Here is an 18,711-nt window from a genome sequence, read left to right as displayed (position 1 = left end):
ATGATAGCCACTTCTAATGGTAGTAGTAAGGCTTGGAGGAGATCATTTATCAGTTGTGCGTGTTGTATTTGTTGACCTGCTGACGTGAGGAATCCCCTCATTGACCACAGTTGGCCAAAGTCATGCACCACCCCGAAGACATACTGGCTGTCTGTGTATATGTTTGCTTTTTCCTTTAGCCAGTGTGCATGCCCTCGTCAGTACCACGAGTTCCGCTGCCTGTGCACTTTTGGTAGCCACCAGCCTTCCCCCTTCCAGTAGTTTGTTAGCGGTGCCTACTGCATAGGAGACCTGCAGTGTCCCTTTGTCATCCCTCAGACAAGACCCATCTGCAAACAAAACCCCTTGGGCATCTGGCAGTGGTGTGTCTTTTAGGTCTGGGCGCACATTTGAATGCCGGTCTATAGCCAGAGCACAATCGTGAAATGCATCATCTGAGGTTAGATCATCCAGGTCATACTCTGTTGGCAGAAGGCACGCTGAATTAAGGGTGGTGCATCTTTTTATTATAATGCGTGGTGCTAATAGTGTGAGCTCATATCTGGTGAGACGTGCATTTGTTAGATGGTGGGTCTTAGTGAATGTGAGGAGCATGTCCACTGTATTCTCCACCAAATGTGGATGCTAAAAAAGAAATAAGAAATAATACCACAATTACAGTTCTCTGTCAGCACAGAAGATAGCAGAATTTATTGGAGACCAAATAATACAAAATACGTGCGGCACGGAGACAGGCAGCATAGATACTGAATGTCTGACGATGTGACGTATATGATAGTTTATATAGGCCCAAACCGCAAAGGATGCAGCGTCATATCATACATAGCACAACTTAAGCACAATTCATTTGTCCAAATATTATGGTATACAGTCTGATTTTACCATTTAAGGTCCTAAGTCTACTGTTGCTGACCACGAGTCCCACGTAGGCAGCTTTTGGGACTTTCTACTCTACTGTAAGATATCTATTCTGGTCCTTTCCAGATAACTATTGCAACACAATAAAAGTGCCCGGTAATATTGCAAAATGTGATATGCTAGTACATTAATTGTGTAAGCGAGCATTTTCTTTTGCCATGTATATGTTTTCCAAGCAATCCTTGCGTTACTGAAGCCGTGTCTCTAAGGGTAAGGAAAAGTACAAGCATCTTGTGCCGTGATTCTCATGTCAACGTAACATGGCCTAGAAGCGTTTTCTCCTGTGTGTGTTCGCTGATGTCTTTGAAGGCTTGATAACTCACTAAAGCACTTTGCACATTCACTGCACTTGAATGGTTTTTCTCCTGTGTGAGTTCCCTGGTGATACCGTAATGATGAAGAATAACTAAAACTACTGTCACATTCACTACAATGATAGGGTTTTTCCCCTGTGTGTGTTCGCTGATGACTTTGTAGGTTTGATAACCGACTAAAGCTCTTCACACATTCACTGCAGTTGAATGGTTTTTCCCCTGTGTGAGTTCGCTGATGTCTTTGAAGGCTTGATAAATGACTAAATCTCTTTGCACATTCACTGCACTTGAAGGTCTTTTCCCCCATGTGTGTTCGCTGATGTCTTTGAAGGTGTGATAACCTACTAAAGCACTTTGCACATTCACTGCACTTGAATTGTTTTTCCCCTGTGTGTGTTCGCTGATGTCTATGAAAGCTTGATAAATGACTAAATCTCTTTGCACATTCACTGCACTTGAATTGTTTTTCCCCTGTGTGTGTTCGCTGATGACTTTGAAGGTGTGATAACTGACTAAAGCACTTTGCACATTCACAGCACTTGAATGGTTTTTCCCCTGTGTGTGTTCGCTGATGATACCGTAATGCTGAAGAGTCGCGAAAACTACTGTCACATTCACTACAATTATAGGGTTTTTCCCCGGTGTGTGTTCGCTGATGACTTTGAAGGTTTGATAACCGACTAAAGCACTTTGCACATTCACTGCACTTGAATTGTTTTTCCCCCGTGTGTGTTCGCTGATGACTTTGAAGGTTTGATAACCGACTAAAGCACTTTGCACATTCACTGCACTTGAATTGTTTTTCCCCCGTGTGTGTTCGCTGATGACTTTGAAGGTGTGATAACTGACTAAAGCACTTTGCACATTCACTGCACTTGAATGGCTTTTCTCCTGTGTGTGTTTGCTGGTGTCTATGTAGGTGTGATAAATGACTAAAGCGCTTTGCACATTCACTGCACTTTAATTGTTTTTCCCCCGTGTGTGTTCGCTGATGACTTTGAAGGTGTGATACCTGACTAAAGCACTTTGCACATTCAGTGCACTTGAATGGTTTTTCCCCCGTGTGTGTTCGCTGATGACTTTGTAGCTCTTTTAATCGACTAAAGCTTTTTACACATTCACTGCACTTGAATGGTTTTTGTCCTGTGTACGTTTGCTGATGAAGCTTGAGTAGTGATCTCAAACTAAAGCTCTTGCTGCATGCGTATGATTCTTCTTTCTTGGTTAGTGCCTGTGGGTCGGGTATATTTTTGTCTAAATCCCATGACTGTATTTCCAGATGGGCCTTCATGGCTGATAAAGCACTTGTGTTTTTCTCACACACTTTATATGAGTGCAGTATTTTGCACGTTTGATTTCTGTTTTAACAATAAAATGCAATAGCCACCAAATATTTGCCACGCTCCTAATACGTAGAAGGTGTCTTTGTAGGCGATTGTGCCTTTAGATTGGTTTATGGCTATGCACGCTTGCGGGTAAAGATGTATCTTCCTTCTGGCCGGTGCAAATTGGGAAAGTCTGTTGTATTGTAGATAGAAGAACTCCTCTTTCCTTTACCCGTCAGTTGTCTGGCTCCGCTCTGTTGTGCTTTTCTCTGGTTACTGTGGTTTGGTCAGAAAGAGTTTACAATTCACCTAGAGCCCGGAATGATGGCTTGTCATCGTATTATAAAACAGAGCACTGCGGTAATCACATCATACCAATCCCATGATCAAAGCTGGTGTTGGACTCTTGTTTATACAGGAGGCAGTTTGTTATTGTTGTTGCCTTAATTTTCCTAAGGTCATTTCTTTGTCTTGTGGCGTGGAGGTGCACAGCTCAGCCTCTTACAATCACTGAACTGCCCTTGATGCTTCACCCGGGATCTCTCAGTTTGTGTGCAGCTTCCTCTGTCGCCGACTGCGCTGATGTTTTCCTGAATACTGTAGCTCAATATTTCTCCTGTTATTGAAGATTTACAGCATTTGCTTCATTATTGACGGTCATTTCATACATTCAAGGCTTGTTTTCTGTTGGATGTAAAGATATTTAAAATTACTAAATTGAAACATAATGGAATGAGAATTCACAATGTTTAACTTTAAGACATTTCGGGGTAGATTTACCAAATCTCCACGCAATGCAGCGCAGCCCACCCCCCCCGTCCACGCGAGGCTGCGCTGCGTTGCACGACAGGGAGGGAGCAGGAGAACACCATATTTTCAAAGATATGGCTCTCTCCTTCCATTTCCCTTGTGCCGGCACTGATTACAGCGGCCCTGCGCCATGCACACACCTTAGCACTAGAGCGCTAGGGTGTGTGTGTGTGTGTGTGTGTGTGAGTCCAGCATTGGTTTTGTACAGGAAGGACACTCTTCCTGTACAAAATACTATGCCAGACATGAGGGAAAGATTTTCCCACTTTGTATGCGTGTTGCACAGGGAAGCACGCATGCAAAGTCAGAAAAGGAAGGAGAAATGAAAGCATTTCTCCTTCCTCGCGCCTAGTTTAAAAGGGTGCAGTTTTCCCACGCTAAACCCAATCTACTGTATTTGGTAAATTGGGTTTAGCGTGAGAAACCTTGGGTGGTTGATTGGGAACGCCCATGCGCCCCCCTTGGCAGGTCCCCATGGAGGGAAGTAATGCGACGCAGTGGTATGCGCAGTGTCACATTACTTTTATGTTATTTCCAGCGCTGAACAAGTTGAGCGCTGGAAAGTAAATTAGGAAAAAAAGATTTTGCGCTGTTTTGTGCCACTTTTGTGACGCAAACACAGCGCAAAATCTTACTAAATCCCCCCCATCTTCTTTACCGCCTTTGAAACTTAGCAAGGAATATTTAATCATACAGATATTTAACTAAAAGTTCTGTTGATCACGTGACATCTTATTAATGTCTGAAAAGGAGGTGATTTACCAATGTTCACAGAGTAACTTAGCAAAGTAAGGGCGCTCACGGAGCACCCAAGTGCTTCAGGTATAGCTTAAGATGGACGCATATGGTCAAGATTTCATTTAAACAACAATAGATTTAGAAAAAGAGATGGATCAGGCTGGGCTGCAAAATTTCCAGTAACTTTTCACAAAGTATACAATGAAAGTAACTCCATTCACACACTTCTTCTCGTTCCTTTCCTATTCACTTAAGATCCTCTCAAATACCACCTCCTGTCTTTACCTTGCTGTTCATAAGTCACCTTTCACACTTTCAACAGCTCCCTTGGATCAAGCATTTCTGGTTTCTTCTAACCTGGAAGATTGGAACATTATTGTGGGTTGAGGGGGGTTTCCTATCGCCATAACATCTGTCCATCTCCCTGAAACTAGTGCAGCTTACAGAGCCCGGTTCTGGCCCTGAAAGACAACTTTAAAAAGCAAGTCCTTAGCTCTTCCTAAAGTAGATAAAGTTCTGTAAGATGCAGCTCCTTCGGGGGCTTTTGTGTCAAACAGAACGAGGGGTTCACTGAAAGGCCCGTCCTGTACATTATAAGCGCAGATAAGGCAAACAAACGTTGATTCATATAATTTAATATTGAACGATATCAGTCATTTAGTACTTATAGAGAATCCATCACAACCAATACTTTACCGGACATATCCCCGCAGCAGATGTGTGCATATTACTCTGTTTTCCCCCTTTTCCACCATTACATGGCATCTGGCATGATGTTGTCCTTTTGGGGCCTAGGATGCCACTTTGTGACTGGATGGGCTTTTGGCAGAGTGGGAGGAGGTGTTAGTTATCCACAGGTGATGTAGCATTTCTACCTTTCCATATTTCTCATATTCAAGTTTACCTCATTTCCTGTCCTTCGGCCCCCCCCTACTGCCCTCTGGCTGCGCACTCACTCTGTGGGGTTCATCAGAAGTCAGATAACTGCCTGATAGTCACAAGGCCATGGATCTCACTTCTTCTACAACACTTATTGCAGACATAGGGCCTAGTTAGGAGTTTGTCCAACAGATTATTGCCTCAAAACAAGGGGTAGGTGAAGAATTCCACTCTGCCGGCAGAGCTCGCGAAGTTTTCCCCACTCCGTTCCCAAAAACTCCACGAAGTGATGTAGAACGGAGTTCTTCTCTCAAGCGGTTCGCCAACGGTAAGGTGGCGAGCGCTTGTGAGAAAATATAGCGTGTGAGACCTCCTCCTGGCGAGATTTCTCATTGCGGGAGGTCACGGCCGGTCGCGACCACTCGAGTGTAGAAATCTGCCATTCTCGTTGATGAAGCTGCCACTCGATTAGAATGTCAATTAGTGCCGTTCGTTCTGATTTTAAAGTGCGGGTTAAACTCCTGGCACTAAAAATCAGTGAGAGCAGCGCAACTTAACAAACACTGCCACTAGCGGAAGTCTGCAGAGTGCTGCGGAGTTTCCCTGGCACTTCGTGGAGTTCTGCAGAATAAAAGTCTGCGAACTACACCAAGGCATTATCAAAACATGACAGATATCCTGTCTGCCTTATTATAATTGCCACAGGATGTAATGCATTTGTAATGGGGAGGGCAGGATACCTGTCACATTTGTGATGGAACAAACAATCCGCGGAAATTTCAATCAGGCCTTTGGTGTACATTGCGTCCAGTGTGGGTAGCTGGGCTTGACGGATCTTGTGGTTTGTGGGTCTCTCGCTGCTTTGAGGTCACCGCCAGGCAGGACTTCTGTCAGCTGCACCCTGTGCAGATCTTCCTTCCAGGCAGGGCTTCTGTCAGCGGCGCCTTGTGCAGATCTTCCTTCCAGGCAGGGCTTCTGTCAGCTGTGCCTTGTGCGGATCTTCCTTCCAGGCAGGACTTCTGTCAGATGCACCCTGTGCAGATCTTCCTTCCAGGCAGGGCTTCTGTCAGCGGCGCCTTGTGCAGATCTTCCTTTCTTGACAAGACTTCTGTCAGCTGTGCCTTGTGCAGTTCTTCCTTCCAGGCAGGGCTTCTGCCAGCTGTGCCTTGTGCAGATCTTCCTTCCAGGCTGGACTTCTGTCAGCTGTGCTTTGTGCGGATCCTCCTTCCAGGCAGGACTTCTGTCAGCTTTTTCTTGTGCAGATCTTCATTCCAGGCAGGGTCTTCAGTCAGCTGCGCCTTGTGCGGACCTTCCTTCCAGGCAGGACTTCTGTCAGCTGTGCCTTGTGCAGATCTTCCTTCCAGGCAGGTCTTCTGTCACTTGCACCGTGTGCAGATCTTTCTTCCAGGCAGGACTTTTGTCAGCTGTGCCTTGTGCAGATCTTCATTCAAGGCAGGGGCTTCAGTCAGCGATGCCTTGTGCAGATCTTCATTCCAGGCAGGAGCTTCTATCAGCTGTGCCTTGTGCAGATCTTCATTCCAGGCAGGACCTTTGTCAGCTGTGCCCTATGTAGATCTTCCTACTAGACAGGACTGCGGCCGGGAAACATCCTGAACAAAGACACCGGAACAACGAGTTCCGGAGTCACGAAAGCGGAACGGCGACTTGCCCGAACAACGACTCAGCCTTAACCACGCGTGGTTAAGGCAGATTCGGTCTAGTGTTCAGGCAGGGTGGAGTTAAGGAGAGCGTCGCAGTCGCAGAGGAACAGGTAAGAGGGATTGATTTTTATGGATTAGTATGAAGGGTGTCGAGTGCGATTTTAGGAGGTGGGGGTGATCGTGAATATTTTTAGGGAGGGGGGATTAGTTTTATGAGGGTAGAGTTAGTTTTTAGGGGTGGGGGTTTGGAAATAGTTTTTATGAGGCTCTATATGTTTATACGATGTGCGCACATCGGTATCACTTTATGAGTAGTTCTAAATGTGCTTCAGAACGAGTATATTTGGGAAAGTTGTAGAAGTAAGTAAAGCACTAAACATCAATGAAAAGTGATTGATAATAGGGTGTGGGGTGAATACATTTTTAAGGGGGAGGCGGGTTTGGGAGGATCGGAGTAATAGCATTGTTTTAACACGCATTCATTTAACATGAAAAATCGTGGTAAAGAATGATTGGTAAAAAAAGAATTGTGGTTTAGAGGAGGTCGTGGTTACGACCTCGTTGTTAGGAAAGTCGTGGTTGGGGAACTCGTTGTTCCAACATACAACCTTTCCGTCAGCGGTGCCTTGTGCAGATCTTCCTTCCATGCGGGACTTCTGTCAGCGGTGCCTTGTGCAGATCTTCCTTCCAGGCAGGGCTTCTGTCAGCGGTGCCTCATTCAGATCTTCCTTCCAGACAAGGGCTTCTTTCCTCAATGATCAGTTCAAAGGTCGGGAGAGGTAGAACTGGTCTAGGTCATCATCTTTATTGGAGTTCAACTGGTCAAGCCACAGAGCTCAAGCTCTGAGACAAAGGAGAGTCTGGATTTTCTGAGCTCCGTAGAACATTAAGACAGTTCTACCGCATCCAGCACACACTACGAGACTCCAAGAGTCAACGCTCCAAGTGCTGCTCCAAGGTTTAATTCAACCACTGTATCTAAACATCCCCTGACAAATGCCAACTAGAGAATAAACATCCTGCCTGCACCAGCAGAGTGCAGAAAGCTTTTCAAGACCCTCGAGGTACATGGACTTTCTCAATCTGTCGTAAATGAAGAAGTTAAACCTTGGTAACAACTATCCCCTTTGGACAAGGTCCTCCATTTTCTATCAGAATGTAACTCATCCTGCGCAGACACAAACCCTCAAGTCCGTATTGCATGAAGCTGGGTGGTTCTCACCCAAAAGAGGGCCCTCCACAAATTGCTGACATTTTCTCACACCGCCTGGACAGCCGTGGCAACACACAGACCCACTACACCCCCTCAGGGATCACCAGTCCACCTGCCAGCATCAAGACTCAGATCTATCAACCTTCTCTGTTACCATCATTGAAACGGCCCGTCTCTGAGATTCGTGGAAGCTCCACACTCAGTGAGCTCAGAGTTGCCTTGTAAAACCATCTCATGAGAGTGGAAGAAAAGAACAATAAGTGACACGCACTGCACAGAAGTGTAAATAAATCTACTATTATCATTCCATGTACCATTGTCCTACTGCTGTTGTTTCGCCATGGATGATTTGCCGTCTGACACAGCAGCTTCTTCGTTTAAAATCTTACTCAACAATTTGTTTTCCATCATACCCACTTACCTATGCACTGTTTCTGACCCTACGACATCTCTGGCAGACATACTGTGCTGTCTGTTGCTACATAAATAGGAAGTAGATTGCTACTGCAGGGAGAGTGCAGTGTCCTTGCAGTCAGATGCACTTGATTGGAATAAAAGGTACCATGTTTGTTAGAAAAGCTGCAACTATTAGAATAACATACCAAAAGCAGCGCATACAATGCAATAACACAGGCCAGGCGTTGGGAGAATCTGACGCAAACAATGCAATAACATAGGCCAGGCATGAGGAGAATCTGATGCAAACAATGCAATAACACAGGTCAGACCCTAGGTGAATCTGATGCAAACAATGCATTAAAACAAGCCAGGCACTAGGAGATTCTGATGCAAACAATGCAATAAACAGGCCAGGCACGAGGAGAATCTGATGTAAACAATGCAATAACACAGGCCAGGCACGAGGAGAATCTGATGTAAACAATGCAATAACACAGGCCAGGCGTTGGGAGAATCTGACGCAAACAATGCAATAACACGGGCCAGACACTAGGAGAATCTGACGTAAACAATGCTAATAAAACAGGCCAGGAACTAGGAGAATCGAAAGCAAACAATGCAATAACACGGGCCAGGCACTGGGAGAATCTGATGTAAACAATGCAATAACACGGGCCAGGCACTAGGAGAATCTGATGCAGACAATGCAAAAACACAGGCCAGGCACTAGAAGAATCTGACTCAAAAAATGCCATAACAGAGACCAGGTACTAGGATTGATGCAAATAATGCAATAAAACGGGCCAGGCACTAGGAGAATCTGACGCAAACAATGCAAAAACACAGGCCAGGCATTAGAAGAATCTGATGGATGTAATGCAATATCACAGGCCAGGCACTAGGATTGACGCAAACAATGCAATAACTAGGCCTGGGCGGTGAACTACGCTAAGCTCACGGAGTTTGCGGAACTACATGCTACGCAAATTGCACGTAGCACACTGCAAAAACGCGTAGCGTAGCGGGCATTTTTTGCTCGCTCGCGGTCCTCAACGTCAGGTTGGCGAAAGCGAGAGAGCAAAATCAACATCCCGGCGAGACGTTTTCCTCGTTCGCGATCTGCAACATCAAGTTGCTGATCGCCAGCGTGGAAAATAAACCTCCCATCGACATTCTCAATGCGGGGAGGTCAGGTTTCTCATTGCGAGTGGTCGCGTATGCTCGCGACCGCTCGTGATGAGAAACTGCCAGTCCACGTTGAGAAACCTGCCGCTCGAGTGCAAATCTACTCGAGCGGCAGAAAACGACCTCTTGCACTGTTCATGATGCCGTTCGCAATCATTGCACAGTGCGGACAAGCATCCGGCACTGTGCAAACATTACGAACACCATTTCCCTACCACACTACGCAGTTCGCATAGCTAAGCGTGGCGTGACGTAGTGAATTTTCCACTTTGCGTAGATATGCGTAGCACGACTATGCGAACTACGCCCAGGGATAGCAATAACACAGGCCAGGCAGTAGAAGAATCTGATGCAAACAATGCAGTAACACAGGTCAAGCACTAGGATTGATGCAAACAATGCAATAACACAGACCAGGCACTAGGAGAATCTGACTAAACAATGCAATAACACAGGCAAGGCACTAGAAGAATCTGATGCAAACAATGCCATAACACAGATCAGGTACTAGGATTGAAGCAAACAATGCGATAACACAGGCCAGGGACTAAGAGAATCTGATGCAAACAATGCAATAACACAGGCCAAGTACTAGGATTGATGTAAACAATGCAATAACACAGGTAACCCTGGGCGTAGTACTACGCTACGCTCACAGAGCATGCATAGTTTGGGCAACTACACACTACGCAAATTGCACGTAGCACAGTGCAAAAACTAAACACGTAGCATAGCAGCAAAATCAACAACACCCACAAGTGCTTTGATAGAGCAATTTTACATGCTAAAAAGCATATAACCAATTCACAAAAGTGAACTTTGAGAATGAAAATGTTAGGCAATGAGAGAGGTGATGATTTTGGGGTCCCCCTTAACCTAGGGGGAGGACCAAGCAGATGCCTTGATCACAAAGAGCACATCATACTGAACGATTGGTGGTCCCTTCCTCCAAGGACCACCCCAAGCAAAGTTATGGGCAAAAATACAATCCCAGCCAAAGGCCCTGCAAAGCATTATGGGACGAGATTAGCAGTTATCAGTGAATATTATAGTGTCCAATGTCAAAATAATTCTACAAAGAGCTGCAGTTCAACTAGTCGTTACTAGATGTCCCTCACGAGTCAAATGCAAACAATGCTAATAACACAGACCAGGCACTAAGATTGATGCAAAGAATGCAATAACACGGGCCCGGCACTAGAAGAATCTGATGGATGTAATGCAATATCACAGGCCAGGAGAAAAAAGACAAGTAACTCTTATAAGCTCCTCTCCCAGGCAATATTATCAGTAAATCAGTCATTAAACCAAAAAGCTTGTTCTGCAGAGATAAAGAATCCACTTACAAGCTGGACATCTCCGAGAGAAATCAATCAAGAAAACAGACTGCACACACCAGGATATGAAGACAAATGTTTCTTTGCTATTTCACACGCAGTCGTGTAAGTGTCCAATAAAGAAGGAGTACAATGTTTAGAAACCTTTCTGGTAATTTCTTCGAGAAGGAAGGTAAATAAAAGTTAAAAAAATAATCTATGCGAGAGATATCAATACGCAACGCGCGTTGCAAATTATATAAGGCAGTGTTTAACTAAACACATTAATGGGAGCACAAGAAATTGCACTTAATCTGAGCACAAAAGGTCAGGGGCTTGTAATTGTGATGAAGACGGGGCCGCGTTTAATTAACCTGCGGACGCGGCCGTGAGTCAGTTTCAAGGAGATGCAATCGCGAAGAGATGTTATTCAGACGCCGACACGAGTAAAAATTCAAAAGATGGGTCCGCGTGTTATTTAATCAAATCGCGAATGCAAATTAATGGCAGCACAACGCAGACGCAAGTAAATTTCAACAAGACGCGGACGCGCGTCCGTGTAGGGAAAAACGCTGCAGTAATGCTGAGGGATTCGCCCAAAAATCCAGTTACCTCCAAATAAGCAAGAAGTCAGAAGAAGGGAGATAACGGTGCCCACAAGTCAGTCCACAAATGCAGGGTCCAAAGTGCAGGGAACTCCGCCGCGAGAAACAGGAAGGGGGTGGTGTTAGGGTCGAAGACCGAAAGCCAAGCAAAGGCTCAAGCAGATGACCGGTATTTAAAACCTAAGGGAGCGTATGCAAATTCTCTCATCCTCACGTCAGCGTGGCAAGGGGATCTCTTCCAAGAGCCCTTGCTCTCTGCAGAACACGCTTCCCCTTTTCATCAGATATTCTTATATTGGGGCCATCTAGTTAAACAGGAGGCTTGGGCTCTGACAGCACGCTTCAGGACTTTGCGGAACGAATGTCACCCAAACTTCACACCATGTTGAGGAGGCCATTGATGTGAGAGTGGATCGCTTAAAATGGAGCGCCACGATTAAAGAACTGTTCGAAGAAGCACTGGGGTTACCCGCTTCTCAAAAGGGCATGGCCTCGGTTTAGAGGGCCAGAGACCTGGGTGGGGCCATAAATGTAAGCAATGGCCCGGAGCCACCATGGCTTATTTGTAACGCCTGGGTCAGTTTGCTTGTGTGGTGGCGGCAAAGAATCGTAGCATGCTGATATGGTTGGATTGGGTTGCGAACACGATCCACAAACTGGCATGTGGACACTCACTTCGGGATCCTTGCTGCCCGGCAGCTCCTGCCACCCAGCACCAAACGAGCAGGACTTTTATACTGGAGCTGTGTGCGCCCTGCCAGGCTGTTCCAGTTGTGCTGCCATCACCGAGCTGCACTAGATGAGTGCGGACAATGGAGCAGACCACCCGAGGGCAAGACAAACCTGGAGGTTCATAGTGACAAAGAGTAATTCTTTTTAAGATTACTGTGAGGGTGTTACCAGTATTTCTGGAATGCAGTATTTTCATGGAAACCTAAAAAAAAGGTTAACACTAGCTACAGTATGATTGCGGTTACTAAAAATGTAACATCTGATAGCACGGTAAGCATTTACACATTCTCTCTTTTTGTAAATTATGTGCGACTGATCTTATACTCTGTACAGCCCATCCTATAATTTGTGTAGCGTATTTTATACCTTATGTAATTCTTTCTTTATACTACTGGCTTTGTTACTCAAAGCGCTGTCTCACACAGGCAGGGACGTCATAGCACTGTGAATGTACAAGTCACCATTCCCTAGTGCACCAACCAGGATTCAAAGTAGTGACCCTCCAGTTTGAGACGAAGACATCAGAAATTATAACACTAAGCAATTGACCACTTCATACAGAATAGTGTAACTTGCATTTACCCTTCATTTTAGATGTGTATATTATATTACAACTCCTCCCACTCTAACCTGATTGGCACAACCCTCATACAGCGCAAAGTTCTGCTGCAGCATATTGTGATTTTACAAACGAAGGCTAAAATAAATAAATGTAAATATCAGAGGCCAATTGTTTTAGGGGAAGACAACAATATAGACTGGCTGAGCCCTGCTTGGTCACCCTATCCCCACCTTGGCCAAGGCCCGTGCACCCTTGCCTTGAGAGACGGAACTGCAAGTGACTCTGGTCTCCTGATTTTATTTTGGCCTCAGCAGGCAGAAGATACTGCGTGTGCACTGCATGACTAGGCCCAAAATTGACTCTAAGACCCAGAGCCTGGCTCTGGGGACATAGACGGACACTAAAAGTACACTGTTGGTGGGGCAAAGACTACGGTCTGTGTCCCTGGCTACGTACAGTGAGTAGTGGTGGCAGCGTACCATGTTCTTAGAGGTCACCAGCTGAAGAGGCCATTTTACCAGTCAGAGGGTGGCCGCGATGCCTACAGGGCGTTGAGTAAAGTTCCATTCACGTGTCATGATCAGACCCTACATTGGCATCCCCGTTTGAATTTTGAGACGTGTATTTATAATATAAGGTAGCAGGGCTGTTAGAAATGGGGATCTCTAGTTGGCAGCGGCTGGCGCCAATGTCCAAATAGGGATCCTTCTTTATAAGTCAGAGTAAGGGGTAACACCCTTTGATATCTCCTGCTCAACCCTGTGGTAACGTAGCACGAGCAGACAGGCCTATCTCAGAGGTGGAGAAGTGTGGCTCAAGTGGAGAAGTGTGGCTCAATGATTAGAGCGGCAGACCCTGATGCAGAGATCTAGCCCGGGACCAGGGTTCAATTCCCCACCTCGGCGGGTCTTGGGCTCAAAAATTCCACGGACCTGATAATTCTCGCCTCGGTGCAATTCCAATCATGGAGTCCCACTCTGCAACTCTGGGAAATAGCTTGCTTAATCTCCACAACGGCCCCCACAACGCTAAGGATGCCTGGCCTCCACCTTGGGGGTGCCCAGAAGTGGACGCCTCACAGGGAAAGCCAGGATGGGTTCCACAGCAGTATTCGTACAAGCGCCTTGAGACCCTTGCGGGTGACTAGTGCGCTATACAAGTATCAATTTACATTACATTTACATTTACAGGCAATGTGTGAAGCATTTATGACCATACACAACAACATAGTGGGGAAGTTTGGCAGAGATCGCTGTTAGCATGAGCTGAAGCCATTTTGTTTTTGGCAGCCATTTTGATTGACCATGTGCTTGCCATGTGCTCCTTCCGTCTTCGCTGTTGCATACCCTTGCGCTTTACTAGAATAACTATCTATACTTAGCTCCTGCAGCACTGCGCATGCTCAGAAAAGTCTGTAGCTGCTCACACACCTGTCTTAGTCTGTAAATGTCAGGCTGTTTCAACTGATGTCAGCAACATCATTGCTTCTCCTACTTTGTTGACTAAGTATTTTCTGTTAGTCCATATATGTGAATAGCTATTCTTGTGTATACTTGTACCGCCTCCTTTTGAACCTCTGTGCTTGCTCAGCTACAAAGTGGGTATAAAAGACCCACAGTTTCTGTACTCCTTGTGCTACCTCAAACACTGCCTGAGGGTTTGTATAGATGTAGTTCCACTCATGAGGTTTCATAAACTGTTGTTTTGATATTCCAGCTTCCGCGCCAATCTCTATTTATTGGTCTGAGGACTAGTGCACAAAGAAGGGCGAACCCCTTGCACCGGTAGGCCTTGGTGAGGTCTATTTCTACAACAGTGAAGACGCTACAAAGGGACACCACACAAGTAGCTATAGAAAAATAAGTATCTTTATATAGGCTTAACACAAGGCTCAAAAGCAATCAAGAAGCCACAAGATTCACTTAAAAAGCAAGAAAAGCACTCAAAAGCGTGTGAGACGAGCTTAGTACGAGGCCGGGGTCCATGCGACCTGGTGATGCACAATGTACCTAAGGTTTAAAGGGGCACGGCACGCAGCCTCACAAGGAAGCCGCGGTGTTGACAGAAGGAACTTGCAGCGGCCACAGCTCCCAGCTATAGCTGTCTGCGGCGTGCACTTGCGGTATTCCTGGGATGGGGCTTAAAGGCGGGCACCCAGCGGCACACGCAGGTAATAACAAGATCCTAGAAGTGGTGACCAGTGCGGGCACTCAGCGGCAAAGCTCCTCAGCTGCAGCGGCCCACAATAGCGATAGCGATGATTCTCGTAGTACGGCAAATGCGGGCACTCAGCAGCACAGCTCCTCATCTGCAGCAGCCCAAAATAGCGATAGCGATGATTCTCGTAGCACAGCAAATGTGGGCACTCAGCGGCACAGCTCCTCAGCTGCAGCAGCCCACAATAGCGATAATGAAGCCTTTCAGCCCGCATTCCCCGCAGTAGAACCAGAGGCTCTGGTATTCTCAACAGAGGCCTCACCTGCGAGTAGAATCCCCCTCAAATAGGAATCCAGAAGGCTGAAGGGTGAAGTCTAATGTCCCTGAGACTTCAGCAGGAGGCAAGCTCAAATCAGGCCCCTGGGTAGTTGCTTCAGCAAGATGGATGAAAGTTTCAAAGTCCTTTTCCTCTAGTTACACGGAAAGAGGTTCGTCTTGACATCCAGAAGTAACACCCTGTATAGGGGTTTTAGCACAGATATTTATACCCCAAAAGTCTTTGTTCTCAAAAGTCACAACCCCTGAACCCAGCACCAGTTTGGTGTCGTCCTGTTTACAAGGCTGCATCCTGCCTTTTAGGAACAGGGGGGTCTGCCAACAGATGCACAGCCCTGCTCAGATCAAAAGGTCACCCCTCCCCATACTCCAACTGCAGATATCTCTATTCAATCCAGAACACGGGCTCAGCCTGCCCTGTCCCTCCAAAACCAGACAGCCAATACACTTAACAGCAGAGCACACAGGAAGGCTTAGGCAAGAAAATACCTACTTTCTAAAAGTGGTATTTTCAAACACAGAATATGAAAATAATCTTCACTAAGGAATGCACCTTAATATTCTGAGCTCCGGCATACTAAATTCGACTTTCCTATCATGTTCCTTGGACCAATTAGGATTATAGAATGTAACAATCAAAACTGCCCATCCTGGCCTAAGGGAACAGATAGCCTTGCAATAGTGAAAAACCAAATGGAGTGTAATTCACTATCAGGACATGCTACATAGACCGAGGCATGTCCTACCTTTCACATACAATGCACCCTGCCATAGGGGTGACCTACATGATGCCAAGGGAAGGTTTAGGGACTGGAAAGTGGGAAGTGGGTTCTCTTCCAGTCAGCACGGCAGTACTGGACTGCACACAGACTCTGCAATGGCAGGCCTGGAACGCACTTTACAAGCTGCTTCTGTGGGTGGCGCAATCAGCGCTGCAGTCCCACCAGCAGTATTCGAACTACCAGCCATGGGCACGCACGGTGCACTATAGTGGGGGCTAACAGGTAAACCAAATCTGCCAATTATGGGAATACCAATTCATACGGTCAATTTACAATAGGGAGCATTCACGCTGTGGCACTGATTGGCAGTGGCACAGCGCCCAGAGCATCTAACACCAGCAGAAACAGAGGAGACAAAAGCGAAAAATGGAAGGGAGACCCACGCCAATGGTGCCAGGTCTAACACGCGTCCCCTACAGCTGAAATGTAGGGAGAACTACCCACCCACTTGGGAGTTCTCATCACTAAGGCCGAAAAATCTGGACAGACCATCAGCATTGGCGTGTTCTATACCAGGGCGGTGTTCCACCATAAAGTCCATACCCTGTAGGGAAATGGACCACCTTAACAACTTTGGATTCTCTCCCCTCATCTGCATCAACCATCTGAGGGGCCTGTGGTCTGTCTGAACCCGGAAGTGAGTCCCAAACAGGTATGGTCTCAGCTTCTTCAGTGCCCAGACCACAGCAAATGCCTCACGCTCAATTGCACTCCACCTCCGTTCCCGTGGGAGTAACCTCCTACTAATAAAGGCTACAGGTTGGTCAAGTCCCTCCTCATTAATCTGTGACAGAACGGCCCCCACACCATGCTCGGAAGTGTCTGTCTGGACAACAAATTCTTTTGAAACGTTGGGCGACTGAAATACAGGTGCTGTGCACATGGCAGTCTTCAGGGCTTCAAAAACTTTCTGACAGGTGTCAGTCCAGTTCACAATCTTTGGCTGCTTCTTAGAAGTCAGCTCAGTCGAGGGTGCAACAATGTTGCCATACCCCTTGACAAACCTCCTGTAATAACCCTTGAGTCCTAAAAAGGCTCTCACCTGTGTCTGGGTCTTTGGGGGCTCCCAGGCCAGGATGGTTTCAATCTTGGGCTGTAGGGGCACCACTTGGCCGCTCCCCACCTGGTGTCCCAAGTACACCACAGAACCCTGCCCAATCTGGCACTTACTTGCCTTGATTGTGAGGCTTGCCTTTCGTAGTGCCATCAACACTTCCCAGGGGTGGTGCAGGTGGTCCTCCCATGAGGAACTAAACACTGCAATGTCATCCAGGTGGGCGGCACTGAAATCTTCCAGCCCAACCAACACCCTGTTGACCAACCTCTGAAAGGTGCATAAACATAAAAAGCCACCAACGACAGACCAAGGTTAAGCACTTGAATTCCCAAATTCGTATTATTAGAAAACGGTGCATCCACTTCCAGCATCCGTCGTTGATTGATGCACAAAGTTCAAAGATTTAACAAAATAAGGAAGGTGCACTCAACAAAGTCTTTCAAAATCACAAGTAGTGTCCATTTATCTTGGTTTTATTTTAAAAAAAGTTGTAAGAAAACGGCAAACAGCCAACGCGTTTCGTCCCTTTTGCCAAGGAACTTCTTCAGGGCTGTGACAAATTACATAGAAATCAATTACACTACGACAACCAACATGAACACATAACAGACTTAAACTTTACATAAAACCAAAAACAAACATAAATATTTTAAAGACACCATATATAAAAAACAATCTACATATTTCATATTTGCTAAAAGGACCTTACATATGTCCACATAAAAACAATTAACAACATAATCAGTTGAGGTACACACATTTAATAAAAACCAAACGTACCTTATATTGATCTCTAAAACAAGTAAATTCTATTTATATCCTACTCATATAATCAATATGTAACAAATATGTAGGAAAATGTAAATAGATTCATTACATCAGATAACAATACAAATTCATTGCTCAGACATAAAGAAATTATATCCAATGAAAATAGATTAAAGTATTAAAGAAAAGAATAGAGAATTGACAAAGGAAAAATATTTCAAGAGAATATATTTCAAAGAGAATATAGTGATTCAAGAAAAAAGTTTCAAAAAAGATTTCAAAAAGAAAAGGAAAGGGGAAGAGAAAGGATATAAGAAAGAATATAAAGAGAATATCAACTATAATTAATAAAGTTAAATAACCACCAAAGACACAAACAAACTAAGGAAACATAGTGCCAAAAAAAATTAATAATAATATTAAAGTATAAAAGAAACCCAAACTTATTAATACAAAGCAGGAAAGAGTATAAGCGAAATTTCAAAAAAAGGGGAAAAAGAAAAAGAAGAAAAAGAAACAGTTTAAGATCCATGATTGAATCAGAAAAGAACCCTTAAACCAATGCCAATACAGACTGAATAAGGACACAAAAGTCTCACCTATGAATCAATTGATGCGAAAAATATTGAAAAGGCGATTCGCACAGTATCCCAGAAAGTCAAAATCAGATTACTGGAAAATATTCGGCACAGATGTATATAGATGAGACATCAAAATCAAAATCTGATAATCAAAAAAGGGATACATATGATGTGACATCGTCCAACAACTACATGGATGGCAATGACATCCTCAAGATACAACACATCGCATCAAAAGAGAAACACAAGAATCATAATAAAAGAATCATAATAAGAATATTCCAAGTTGTTCACCAAAAAACAACCTATACATCTTGGCGGCCGATACATCGTGTGTATCATGCCACTACATGGTTGTCCCTTAAGGTACCGA

The 18,711-nt window shown here is 45.2% G+C and overlaps 1 protein-coding gene across 1 annotated transcript in view; it reads right to left on the bottom strand.

The window, feature by feature from the left end:
• LOC146839203 (uncharacterized) overlaps positions 1–18,711 on the bottom strand; it is a 196,497-nt gene that overhangs the window by 71,898 nt on the left and 105,888 nt on the right. The window contains 1 exon segment of the mRNA XM_085600016.1: positions 1,230–3,241. Within this exon segment, the coding sequence (XP_085456142.1) occupies positions 1,230–2,523 (1,294 nt within the window). The 5' untranslated portion in view covers positions 2,524–3,241.

The sequence above is a fragment of the Triturus cristatus genome, chromosome 4_2 (genome assembly GCF_964204655.1).
Source record: "Triturus cristatus chromosome 4_2, aTriCri1.1, whole genome shotgun sequence".
NCBI lineage: Eukaryota > Metazoa > Chordata > Amphibia > Caudata > Salamandridae > Triturus > Triturus cristatus.
This window is presented reverse-complemented; position numbering and strand designations above follow the sequence as displayed.